We start from the raw sequence: 14,626 nt of genomic DNA, 5'->3' as shown, positions 1-14,626 counted from the left end.
TGGGCATTTCTTTAAAATCCACAAGCATCATGAATAAATAAAACATTCTATTATAAAATATCCTTCGGTGGTTTTGGAATATCTTGACACGCCCTGTAAATTCATCTACAGTCGGTAATATGTGTAGAGACCTTTGAATTTACTTTTATTGAAAAAATCATGAGACCAAAGTGAAAATATTTTAATGTATATTCTAATAAATATATTAAAATAAAAGAGATATAGAGAGAGATTATAAAGAGAAAATATTCTAATTCTATATTTTTTATAAATTTTTATTAAATTTTATCGATTTAACATTTAACACATTTTAGTTAAATATTAGATAAAATCGACATTAATAATTTTATAAATTGTATTAAGTTTTTTATGCATAACAACTATAATATTATATACAGAAATTTTATAAACGAAATAAAAAATTAATTAAATATAATTTTATAACTACAATATATTATAGTTATTTCTTGTGGAAAAAAATTAGTCAATGTATTTGCGCGTATATATATATTTGCTGTAATCAAATTATTAAAGAATTAATGATTTCGCGATAAGAATTAGATACATAATATTTTGCATATTATTTCTATCAGTTACAATAATTTTTTAATTCGTTAGCACTTATTAATAAATTTTATATACATACGTATAAAATACACATAGAGTATGAGAAATTCATAAATGAAAAATAAGAAGAATAATAATTATGATCTATTTTTTTTAAATTAATAATAATAGTACATGTATGTATGTATATATGCAACAACAAATGTTTTGCAAAAATAAACATGATAGTAATATTATATAAATAAGTATTCAAATTTTTAATAAGATTAAACTTCTAATCGTAAATATATTCTTATTTTGAATTATTTTTGTAGAATTAAGAGGAATATTTAATTTATTCCTGTCTTGAAACTAATTGTAAATATAATTTCGCAAGATTTATACATGTACATTTTGAGGAAGAAATTTTACAAATTTCATAAAAGTAAAACAGAAATAGAGATAGATATATGCAACATACATATATGCATAAGAGATAATGATTATATTATTGAAAAATATTAAAATAACAATAATGATTAAGGAAAATTTGACATTACGAAAGTATAATGAAACATCGATAGATAGCGCACCGCTACTATTGAGCTGAGCATCATTTGTAGAGAGAGAGTCACAGGTTATTTTTAAATATGCAGAACAAACATACGTACATGTACATATATATATATATATATATATATATATATATATATATAAGAATTATGTATAAGTCAAATTCGAAATTAAATAAAACGATTTCGATTAAGATTGAATCTTATCTCCAGCTCGACAAATTTTCGTTTAATGTTCATTTCCATAGAAAAATTATAGAAATTATTTTCTACAGATTCTATACAATTGTCGTTGATTATATTTTATCATATTAATTTATTTTGTTTACATATAATCTTTTATTATTGTCTTTATACTTTTACATTTTTATTTTATTATATTATATAAATTGTTAATTCTTTTATGTTTCTCAAATTATTCAATCTACTATACTAATAGTAAATTAAATTTAAACTAATTTTTGCCATTAATTTTGCAGAATTAGAGAAATATTAAATAAAGTAAAATTGAGAGTATGTATTGGGCAATATCTAACGTATATTATATTGTATATTGTTTATTAATTATAACGTCAATAAACCTGATTACTATGTCAGTTTTACTCATACTATCAAAAATTATAAATAGAAAATATTAGTGATTGACAATAATGAGCTTTTTAAACTTCTTTCATAATATAAATTCATCATTTCACAATATCATACAAGATTAGAAAAATTGTTATAAAAATAATAAAATTTCTCTTTCTCTCAAAATGAATAATTAATCAAGATGCATGAGATTATTATAAATGAGATAAAAATGGTGATATGCACCATCCGAAATAACTGCACTAACCTGAAAAGAGTACGTTGTTGTACGTTGGCGAACGATTGACTGAAGCGCTACTCTCTTTCAGCGTAATATCAAGAATGACGTCACTGATGATATCATACATTCACGCACATTTTTAGATACCTACATACATATATAGTGCGCTACGCGCGCCATATATATTACATATATATATATATATATATATATATATATATATATATATAAACTAATTTTTCGTTTTAACAACTCTCAGCGTGCAACATAAATACACATATACATGCATTAAAGATCATCTATTTAATGAAAAATAATAAAATAAGAAATGTGAAAAACATATTTGTACATAATATATTTATACATACTTACCTACACATGCATGAAGTCGTAAAATATTAAATATAGAGTAATAAAAATAAAATATTTTTAAAAATGTTAGAAACATTAATGTTAACAATAAAACACAAATATGATGATAAAATATGATGATATCTTTGTACTTTATTTAGCGTTATAATGAAAAATAAATAAAATTTAAGAAACGTAAAAAAAAATGCAAATATATTATAAAAATAAATACATATATATATATGTATATATATATATATATATATATATATATATATATATATATACATACAGGGTGTTTTCGGACATTTTTGACAAACTTAAAGGGGTGATAGATCTCGGTAAGTGGAACAATTTTTGTTAAGCAACCCGTGTCCGGCGATACCTCCTTAAGGCGCCAGACTGCGATGAATATTTACGCAGTTTACGAAAGTTTAGTGTATACAACTCCTGTTAATACCCGAAATGAGCTCATTGACAGGATTATGAACGCATGCGATATAATTTGCAATTATCCTGGAATTTTTCAGAGGGTGCGTCAGTCAATGCACCATAGATGCAATGTTTGTATTGAGGTTGCAGGTCGCCATTTTGAACATTTATTGTAATAAAATAAACAAAATATAATTTAAAAAACGTATGATTTTTAAAATTTTTATCTAACCATATAGAAATTAAATAGCATTCATCGCAGCTTGGCGCCTTAAGCAGGCATCGCCGGACACGGATTGCTTAACAAAAATTGTGCCATTTATCGAGATCTATCACCCCTTTAAGTTTGTCGCAAATCTCCCGAAACACCCATATATATATATATATATATATATATATATATATATATATATATATAACATATACACTTCATATGTGTAAAAATCGATTCCAATATCTATATTATGATTCTGTAATGATAATGTCGCTGTTGTTAATGTCGTTGCGCATGTACTTTGACCATTTAAAGATGTATGTACAACAAAATGTAACGATAGCGACATCGTCATTAAAATTTATAGAACTACAGTACTGAAAAGTGATATTCTATATAACAATGAAATACATAACAATATTGAAATACACAATTTCTCTCTCTCTCTCGACAATAAAATACACACACACACACACACACACACACATATATATATATATATATATATATAGGGTGTTTCAGAATTCGCGGATACGGACTCCACAGTGTGATTGTTCGTATCAAAACAAACAACTTTTTTCTCTGGCAAAATTGCATCATTTACATCAGATTCGTCATCAGCGACTGACATGAATGACATTTTCCATCCAAAATGCAACAAAATTAATTGATTTATGAAGATTTTTGCATTGAAAACTCAAATTTTTTTGACCGTTCATTGATATAGTCGTCATATTAAGTCCGCCATATTGAATTTTGAAAAACGCTATTTGGCATCAGAAAGTAAATATAATTAGCTAAATTTTAAGTTCATGCACGACTGTTTAAAGTTAAACCAATTTTGGAGCCTCGGATATCCACTTGAGAAAGAACGCCTCATATATATATATATATATATATATATATATATATATATATATATATATATATATAAAGTATCTTATATATAAAGTAGTTTTAAACATAATATCCACTTTAATTAATCAGTGCTATAACAAATTACACGGCATAATTCGGGATTATCGCGCAGATCCTCTTGAGAGATATGTAAAGACATTTAACATGCATTTTGTTTCATAAAATATATAATATAAAAAAAGATTATAGAGCAATATATATCCATAGTTCTACAATTAATTTTACCAAAATAAATTAAGAATCTAGTGAATTGAAAAATAGAATATTTTTTAATATGAAAGAGAGAGAGGAATTTTTTTTAAATATTTATTTTTTGCAAAACCAGAGATAAATCTGAACTTCGGAATTGAGTTTTTATAAGAATAATTAATTTTTTTATAAGTTGAAAGAAATTAAAAAGTCGAAAAAAGGTACTGTGAACTTAAAATCACAAATGTAAAGATGAAAAGATAATGATAAAAATGCCTATTTCTTTATTTTTGATAATTTATAGAGATTAAATCTTGACTACTATGCAAGCGTGCATGACTATTTGAAATACTATTATTTTTCTATTTTGATATATTTTGATATTTTGCAATCTTTCGTCTTAATTTTATTATTAAAAACATTTGTTTATTTATTTGTTTATTTAATTTGTTTATTTGTTTAAATAAAAGTTTTACACAATGTCAAAAAGTGTCCTATTTTTCGACTCGCTAAATTCTTATAATATATTTAAAATTTATGATTTACAGAGAATAGCAAAGAATATAAAAAAAATTTATGCTGCATCCAATCTAGAGGATGTGTATATATAATATTGTATGTGTGTGTATGTCATATGTATGTGTGTTTGTATGCTTATCTACATATATATTATGTATAAAGAAATATATGTATATATAAATAAGATCTTTTTTGTAATATAGTACGTAAAAATACAAAAAAATGATGTTTTAGGAATTAATATCAAAAATTTCACGCACTTTTGTATCAGATGCCAAAAAATTAATACATTGGGATCATCAAACGTTTATAAATTCATACTCAAAATTGTCATTGAAAATAGATATCATAGGACATATGGACATCTTAATTGTCTAAATAGTTTCAGATCATAAAATTAAGCATTAATTAAGTTTGATAATTTATATTGATTGAAAGCAACTGATAAACACATCGCACATTGAGATATAGGAGGTTTTAAGATTTTTCTTAAAACTATTTATTTCAACATTCTTCGAAGGATCATATGACCAAAGTAATGCAAGCAAAATGATGCTTCTCAAAAATTTTGCTTAAAAAATGTTTAACAAGAAATTAAATTCATCTGTAATATATTAGGTATTATAAATTCTAGTGTTATATAATAAAATAATAATTAAAATTTCTTAATTACAAATTTCAAATAAATATTAATAAGAACGAAAGTATAGTAGTGTTTGTATAGAAGATTGGATGATGGATATTATCTGTCATAAAATATAATTTATTATTTGTAACACACACTACCACATATTATGTATCTTATCTAAAATGTATATTTATATTTTTAGTAATAAACACACATACATATACAAGTTAAATATAATATTTAATTAACCACGTTATATAAAAATATTAAAATTTTATGAATTTTATGAATTTTATATAAAAATGAATTTTTATATAAAAACCATTTTTTTAACATTCTATTCATTCTAAATAAACTGATTTTAAAAAAAGTAAATATCACTTATTTATATTACATGTATAAGTTTAGATAAAATTACAGATATATTCAATGATTTCATACAAGATTTTGTGAGTGCAACATAATCATCTTCGAATATACAATACTTGAATGTAGCATACCTCATTCATTTCTGCGATTTCATTGACCCTTCTCAAAACGGTATCGATCGGATTTTGTCCTAATGATAACGATCATGATACTCACATGTAACTAATCTTAAAAGGCACAAAATCTTTCTTTAAATTACACACGATTTGAAAAGGATCACGCCGGACTAGTTTTAAACCGCCTCTCCCAGCGCTGACATTCTTGTCGAGCACAATCTTAATATGACAAAATTTTTACAAAACGGACGAAAAGTCACGATTCTAGTCATAGCAATTATTAATGTTGCATGCTCTTCAAGTAGTTCAGTTCTGGCTTCTAGGCCGATGATGTTTATTGCGTATTAGTGTTCTTCCATTCGATGTATAGAAAATAAGCCCCAGCAGCGTATGCAATGGTATTAAAGATTCCAAATATCTAAATAAATAATGTTAAATATATGTATTTTAAAAACATTTTAAATAAAAATTATTCTTTTCAACTATTGATATTTTAATAATGGGCCTCACTCCAGCAGCGATATTCGATGATGAAGTTCTGTAAGCTGTCCAAGCCGACAGCTGAGCGATGAATGCAATCATGTAAAGTACGGCTTTTATAGATGTATTTAGAAGTTCCTGAAAAAAAAATAAATATACAAAATATAATTATTTTGTACAATTAAACGTATACACATATTATCATCGAATTTAAAATCGATTTTATTAATTAATTATTTATTAATTATTAAGTATTTATATATTGATAAAAAATAGAAGACATAATATTATATTAAATGTTAGACTTTTTCACACTAGAAAAGAAAATTAATTTAAGATATAATATAAATAATATTGTGTACACACACATCTTTAAAAAATACATCAATATTCTCAAAAACTCTTAAAAGATTAAATTATTTATTTTTAGTAGAAGAGTTAAATAAATTAATTAAACATAAGATTAAATATTTTGGAAGTAAATAAAATATAACATACAATAGAGAGAGAGACAAAAAAGTGAAAAAAATTTCGGTGGCGCACATTGTGCACACACACGCACAATTTTACTTCAACTTTTTAATAACTTTCACTTACAGTTAAGATCCAGTTGATGGGCACTTTAAGTACTTCCCGGAGGGATAAAAAATACACGGCGCACCATATGAGTGTAGATATGAAGGATATTACCGCAACAAATAGAAACCAGTGTGTTGCACCTATATATGCAGGAGATGCACATGCCATACATATTATACCTAGACCCTGGAAAATGTATAAATATGTGTGAATATCGCGCATATTTTCCATTGCGCACATTGTACAGTTAACTTCATGAAACAAAAATTTTTAATAATCGTAATAACAACAAGATAATTTTTTACTTAAATAATGAAGACAGCATTTGTACTAATAATAAGTTAATGGCATTCAACTTTCATATTTAAATTTCAATTAACACTTTATGTGTATATATATATATATATATATATATATATATATATATATATATACATAAGATTAAATTATTTATTTTTAGTAGAAGAGTTAAATAAATTAATTAAACATAAGATTAAATATTTTGGAAGTAAATAAAATATAACATACAATAGGAGAAAAAAGTGAAAAAATTTCGATGGCGCACATTGTGCACACACACACGCACAATTATATATATATATATATATATATATATATATATATATATAATTGTGCGTGTTATATATTATATAACTATATAATTATATATATATATATATATATATATATATATATATATATATATATACACACATACACACACACACACACACACACACACACACACACACACACACACACACACATATATATATATATATATATATATATATATGTATGTATATAATTATACAGTGATTTCCTGTAATATTAGAATTTTTCGATAAGTAAAATATTTTTTAAAAATAATAGAATTAAAGTAAAATATGAAAAAAATTGAAACTTAAAATTTATTTTATATTTATTTATTGTATATACACATTTGTTTGTATAACAAGAAAACTATCTTTTATTACAAGACTGTTTTTATTGTTATTTATGAATGTTTTATCTTGCATTGAGTAGATAAATCGATTTAATTAGATTAAATTATCATAACAAATCTGAAGTAAATCTATTTTACAATAATATAGAATAATTTATTTTTTAAATTTAGGAAATTAAATTTATTTCTTTTTGTAAATACATTAATAATCTATTTTTTTTTTGTAAATACATTAATAATTTATACTTTTTCTTTATTCTATACTATATAATGTTACTTTCTAAAATATTAATCTAAAATTTTAATATGTTGTATCGATAAAAATTATATTAATTTAATCACAATTTTAATACAACATACATGTAAGATAATTTATATTCATATTGCACATTATATATATATATATATATATATATATATATATATATATATATATATACATATATATATACAAAATTAGTTGCTTATAGTAAGTTATATAAAATTTGCAATCCCGAAATATTTTCCTGCTATTTGTCGAATTGTCTTATTTTATCAATTCATACAACTTAAATTATTATCAGGCATATTTAAAATCACTTTTCTCAAGAGAATTTCTCAAGCTTTCTATTCTTGCGTTTACAATTTTTTTGTAACCTTTTTTCCCTTTATGCATGCGTCCCAATCGAATTTTGAAATTGGTTTCTCCGCCATTATCTTTCGTGTCTCGTTCCTAATTTTATAAAATTTTTGCAAATATATATCAATTATCTTTTCGTCCTCTACCATATTATATCTTTGTTTTGAGTTTTGGTTCTTTTTTTCCGAATCGTGATCATAGTCGGAGAATTCGAGAGAAACAAAATCATCAAAATACTTGTCTCGAAGCGCAATTTCGTTTCTTCCTTTGTTCATTTTTAGATTTCTCTCTTCAGTTAAACGAATCAGCGGTAATCTTTTTTCTTCCAATTCTTGTGGCACAAATTTCTTCTTCTCTAAAAGAACTTTTTTCATCGTATCTTGCTGGTGCAATTTCCATATAATATCTTTAGATTTTGACATTTTACGTATTTTCTCTTCAGCTTCTAATTTTAATCGTTCCTCGTGCTCTCTGTGAAGTTTTATCCTTGTCATTTCGAGTTTTAACCTATGTTCCTCGTCCACTCTTGTTTGTCTTCTAGTAATAATAGTCGCGTCATTTTGAAGAAAATTTTTCTGCCACGAAGAAAAAATTTTTTTTCTTCTTATTTCCCTCCATACATACTCTTCAAACCAATCTCCCTTTTCAAGTATATCATCCTTAATCTCTGCTGGTTCTTCAAAAATACGAAACGCGCTATTGCAATCACCAGCACCAATCAATTTAAAGTCTTGTTTACACAATACCTGAAGTGACAAGAGAGTTATCGGCTTTTTCGAGATAGTCTGTGTGAGCACCGGTTTGTTTGCTCTCCTTTCAATATCCCAAATCTCCAAATCGCCTAAACTAGTACCCATTAGAAAAGTTCCCGGACGATTACTCCAGCAACATGCGGTATACGTGCAATCGGATTTTCGTCTGAACACTGGAAAGTTTAAATAGTCATCTTTCCAAATAGCAAAAACGTGACCGCCCATCGTCAGCAGAATGTCCGAAAAATGCGGTGATCGTAAAATCACTGCAATGGGACCGTCATGCGCGGAAATGCAATCTAGAAGTTTGCATTCGTCTACACCGGACGTTTCCACGTCGAACATCTGGCTTTTCCAGGTGCAGCAAGCGAAGTGTCCTTGCGCCGTACCAATCCACAATCTCTTCGTGTCATTTTTATCCATAAAATCCAATTCATCATGACGCTTATCGCCTTCTTGAAAAACGCTGACTGATGAAAGACACAGATAAAGAGGTGTGAAAAATGGGTCGTTATGAGGTCGAACATTCAATCGATACGTCGGTCGAAAAAGTTCATTAAGATTTTTGCAATCACTTGGCTTCAACTGGGAGATAATGGAGTATCTTAAAAGATCCCATATAGCAACGGTACCGTCTTCGGAAATTGTCATAAACTGACAGCTCGAACAAGTGGATAATTTCGTTAATTTTCCGGATGGTTCTATCCTGTAATTACCAGGAAGCCATTGTATTTGACGAATTGGCAGCTCGTGCGAATGATCTCGATCAGACATTCCCGCTACTGGTACGATAACATCTTGAATAAAAAACTCGAGTTTGACGTTTGCTTGATTTTCTATTTGTTCATGAATATTCCAAATGATTACTTGTCCGGACGCGGAACCGCCGATTACAAAATCACCGTTCGTTGGACAAAAGGAGATGCAATAAATTTCCTGGTCGCATCGCAATAACAATCATGGTCAAAGAGAATCGGTGAGAGACCACAATAATACTGTCGGCTCCGTTTTTGACACAAAGTTATACTCGATGTCTGACGAAAATTGGGTAACTTTGCGTAATGGTACGGTAACATAAGAAATAGCCACATAATCAATGAAACACGGATGCCAAGAAACATCGGAGATAACCTTGCCTATCGTCAAATTCAAATAAACAAGGGAGAATCGTTCCACATAAGTAATCTCATCTCGCAGCCTAATTATTTCAAATTCTTGCCGTGCAAGCGTCTCAATATCGTCTATGTGTACATTTATAACTGTATTATAGCATACCGCATCAATCATTACTTTCGCGTGATCTTCCAAAAAGAGTGCTAATAAACTTTGGTTCTCTACTGGTTTCTTTTCCACCTTGATATCAAACATCTCTTTAGTCTCTTCGTTTTCTCTCTTCTCTTCAAACTCCTCCGACTTTTCTTCGACTGATTCTTTTTCCTTCTCTCCAAATTCACTATTATCAACATCCAGCTTTAGAGTATCTTCATAGATATATTGAGTCCAGGCGTTCTTGGGATAACCGGGGTAAGTTTGCACTTGGATTTCACGAGGCCTAAAGTGTGTTTGGATCATCCTAGAAATACATTTCTTGTCGACATTCTCGAATCTCTCATATGGAATTAATTCTATGTAACTATCCCAAGATTTCTCCGAAAATCTGTCATGGAGGTTTCGATTTAAACCTAAAGACTTGATTGGAAAGCATACTTGCATCTCAAAGAATTCTCTCGTATTTTTTATCACATTCCCATCTAATTCCGTTTCACTTCCGAGAGACTTCCAGGATCTACCAGTCCTTCTGATCTTCCGGATAATTTCATTCCGAATTCTTTTGCTAATGTCAGTGTTTCTTTTTGCTATCGCTGACTTTGCATCTTCCGTCAAGCAGATGACAAAATCGGAAGCAATCAATCGAGTTGATGAATAACCTATGAGGAAAGTATCGCCACTATAAACTTCAATCTTATCTCGATATGGTTCCAGCGATGAGCCCGTTACATTGGCAAATCTTAAAACAGCTTCTCGTGACACATAAGCCCAAGGATATTCGAGAAATACATGCTCGCCCACTAAACAACCCAGTTCTCGTTGAACTTCAGGAGGGAGGCTAATGTGTTGCACATTTTCAATATTTTCGTCGTATAGAATCCAACTCGATCGGCATTTTACCACTTTCCTCAACATCATTCTTGCGGTTCGTAACGACAACACATAATAATGAGAACAGTTTAGTCACAAACGGTTCTTCATATCGATTAAACAACACCATTTGCTGTGGTTTCCAAGAAGATTTCATATATATATATATATATATATATATATATATATAATCTTCCATTAGTTGTCATAAAAATTGAAAAAAAAAGAATATATATATATATATATATATATATATATATGTAAGCAAATATCTGTAGCGCAATATCTATTCTAATCATAGCTATAATATTTTATACAATAAATAAATGTATTTGCGTAAGTTATTTAAATTGTTTACATTATTTTACATATGTTTTAAAGATAATAATATATATTAATGATAAAAATTATATAACTCATAAAATAAAGTGCTAAAATAAAGAACGTTATTGTAACAACTGAAAAAAGAACTAATAAGAAAGAAAATTATGCATTCGTTATGTAAAATCTAAAATGATGCTTTTGTACAATGACAAAAAGATATATATATTTTTACGAAGATCTGTTCTCAGAACAAGCGATATTATAATATGCGAAGCCAACATAGAGACATCGCAATGTTAATGAGAAATCTCAGTAACCTATATCTATCGACTTGTATGCGCAGTTACAGTTAAACGTCCTACTAGTCCTATTAGTAACAGTCTACTACGATATACTTTGCACCTTCATCTATTGTTGTTGTGTAATCATACATTACTAATTAATTGAAATTATAAATAACTGCGCATAGAGGAAATAATGTTGCATACTTTGTGAAAATTATGCAATTTATTTTAATTATTTATTATTAGAATATTTGTTAATATTTATTTGTTGATATAATAACAGAAATTTAAAAAAATTTTGTTTATTTTTTCCTTTTTTCCTTTCCTTTTTTTGTCACTTTTCTTTTCTTTGTGTTTTCGATAACATTTTATAATATGGAATTTTTTTAAAATCTTCGTTGTTGTCTTATGACAAAAGAAAGCTCCTAAAATGAAATTCACTTACCAAAAGAATTCAACTTAGGAAAAAATTATACTCGTAAACTTCCATATAGATATTATATTTAGACTGCTAATATCGAAGAGCAGTCATTTACAATTATATAGAGTAATCTATATATATATATATATATATATATATATATATATATATATATATATGTATATGTTACTATATATAAGTGTAAATGACTGCTTTTCGATATTAGAGGTATAATATATGGAAGTTTGAGAGTATAATTTTTCCCTAAGTTTATATATATTATAGGTTGCTACATATTTTATATATCATATTTCAATTTACTGGCAATTATTAAAATATAAACTATTTTTATGTATAGACAAGTATTAATTGATAGTTATAGATAAGTATCGATTAATATTCTGGATTAACATTCTGTCCATTAATGCAGTAATTATATTCTGTCCAATTATAAATGGTTGCTCTATTTTCATCTAAAATCACTGTTAGCAGTCTAGGGATAATATATAAAAGTTTCTCTGTGATTTTATACTTTATTGAGATTTCTTGTCATTTATTTCGTAGACTTTTTCTTGATTTTTATTATCATGCTTATCAGGTATTAAAATTTTATATAATTTAGTAATAAAATATATATATATATATATATATATATATATATATAAAGATATATTTTGTTATCTAAAAAGTAAAATAACAATAAATTTCCTGCCACTTAAAACTTTTCTATTAAAATTTATTAATTGTATAAGCTATATTCTATTTAAAAAATTTAATTATTTCTAGTAAAATATATTTATAAAAATATCAATAAAATAAAATTTTGACATTATATATATATATATATATATATATATATATATATATATATATATATATATATACATTTATTACCTATATGATTTAATTTTAGTTTCAACTTAATTTCCTTTATTTAAAAAAAATAAGAAATTTTTCAATTCCTAATACAATTAAATGTATATACAGATATCTTTGCAAATTTTTGATATAAAAATTGTTTCCTTATAATTTGCAATTAAAATTTCTTCCGATTGTTCCGATATATAACGTCGTGTGTTCAAGAGTAATATAAATATGTTGTCTTTGACTATTGAAAGAATATATAAATGTTTGTTCTTTCTCTCTCTCTCTCTCTCTCTCTCTCTCTCTCTCTCTCTTTGTCACCTATCATATAAGAAAAGACAAGGCCAAAAATGATAAAAAAAGCTGATAAGGCGTGAGTGCTTTTCTGTTAAATGTTTTTCTTAAAATGTAACTCTACACACACACACACACACAATATATATATATATATATATATATATATATATATATATATATATGTTTATATACTCTATCATATATCATCTTGTACATACACACAATAAAATGGAAATAACACTGGAAGCATAAAAATAGATTAAAAAAATTAGATATGAAAGATATAAATGGGAGAATTAAATGAATTACTGATGATGTAAATTATGATACCGATGAATATTTTTTACTTTTACCAAAACAGTTTATTCACATTAAATAAAGATTATTACATTGACTTCGATAACGAGTTATAATAAATGTTTAAATTTATGCAAACTTATCGCGAAATTAATTATATTTAGTTTTTTAGAAGAAATAATATACACTATTTATACAACTAAGCGCACATATATACAGGGTGACCCATTTTAACTTAGGCAGCCAAATAACTCGAAAAATAAGCAAGATAGAGAAAAATGTTTTAGACAAAAGTTGTATGGTTTCGAGGGGGCCATAAGATGGTATCATTGGTTTGACCTTGAAGAGTCATTTGAAGGTCACGTGAAGGTCACTTCAATTTTTTTAAATGGAATACCCTATATATTTTTGTACATTCTTGTAGCTTATTTCGAGAGCTTTCCAAAACACTATAATTAAGTACCTTTCCGTTAAGTACTTTTTGAGTTATGATGCTTGAAATAATTTCTTAATTTTACATAAACCGTAAAATATCTTGTAAAATATTCATTTTTCGATTACCTTACCTTAATAGTTTTATGTACAAAATAATGAGAGGAATCAATTGGTGTAAAGAAAACACGTGTGTTTTCTTTACACCAATTGATTCCTCTCATTATTTTGTACATAAAACTATTAAGGTAAGGTAATCGAAAAATGAATATTTTACAAGATATTTTACGGTTTATGTAAAATTAAGAAATTATTTCAAGCCTCATAACTCAAAAAGTACTTAACGAAAATGTACTTAATTATAGTGTTTTGGAAAGCTCTCGAGATGAGCTACAAGAATGTACAAAAATATATAGGATGTTCCATTTAAAAAAATTGAAGTGACCTTCACGTGACCTTCAAATGACTCTTCAAGGTCAAACCAATGATACCATCTTATGGCCCCCTCGAAACCATACAACTTTTGT

General features: G+C 26.5%; 3 protein-coding genes across 4 annotated transcripts in view; all 3 read right to left on the bottom strand.

Annotated features, from left to right (window-relative positions):
- LOC145969691 (uncharacterized) overlaps nucleotides 1–14,626 on the bottom strand; it is a 29,975-nt gene that overhangs the window by 3,639 nt on the left and 11,710 nt on the right. The gene's annotated exons all lie outside the window — the stretch shown is intronic.
- LOC145970541 (dynein axonemal intermediate chain 3-like) lies at nucleotides 8,289–9,815 on the bottom strand. Its single transcript, XM_083097392.1, has one exon. The coding sequence runs from the start codon at nucleotides 9,813–9,815 to the stop codon at nucleotides 8,289–8,291; it is 1,527 nt and encodes a 508-aa protein (XP_082953518.1).
- On the bottom strand, nucleotides 10,003–11,346 carry LOC145970542 (dynein axonemal intermediate chain 3-like). Its single transcript, XM_083097393.1, has one exon. The coding sequence runs from the start codon at nucleotides 11,226–11,228 to the stop codon at nucleotides 10,005–10,007; it is 1,224 nt and encodes a 407-aa protein (XP_082953519.1). The 5' UTR covers nucleotides 11,229–11,346; the 3' UTR covers nucleotides 10,003–10,004.

The sequence above is a fragment of the Camponotus vicinus genome, unplaced genomic scaffold (assembly GCF_025532165.1).
Source record: "Camponotus vicinus isolate PSW18456_S1 unplaced genomic scaffold, iyCamVici1.0 SCAF_4, whole genome shotgun sequence".
Classification (NCBI taxonomy): Eukaryota; Metazoa; Arthropoda; class Insecta; order Hymenoptera; family Formicidae; genus Camponotus; species Camponotus vicinus.
The sequence above is the reverse complement of the archived record's forward strand: the minus strand, read 5'-3'. Positions and strand labels throughout refer to the sequence as shown.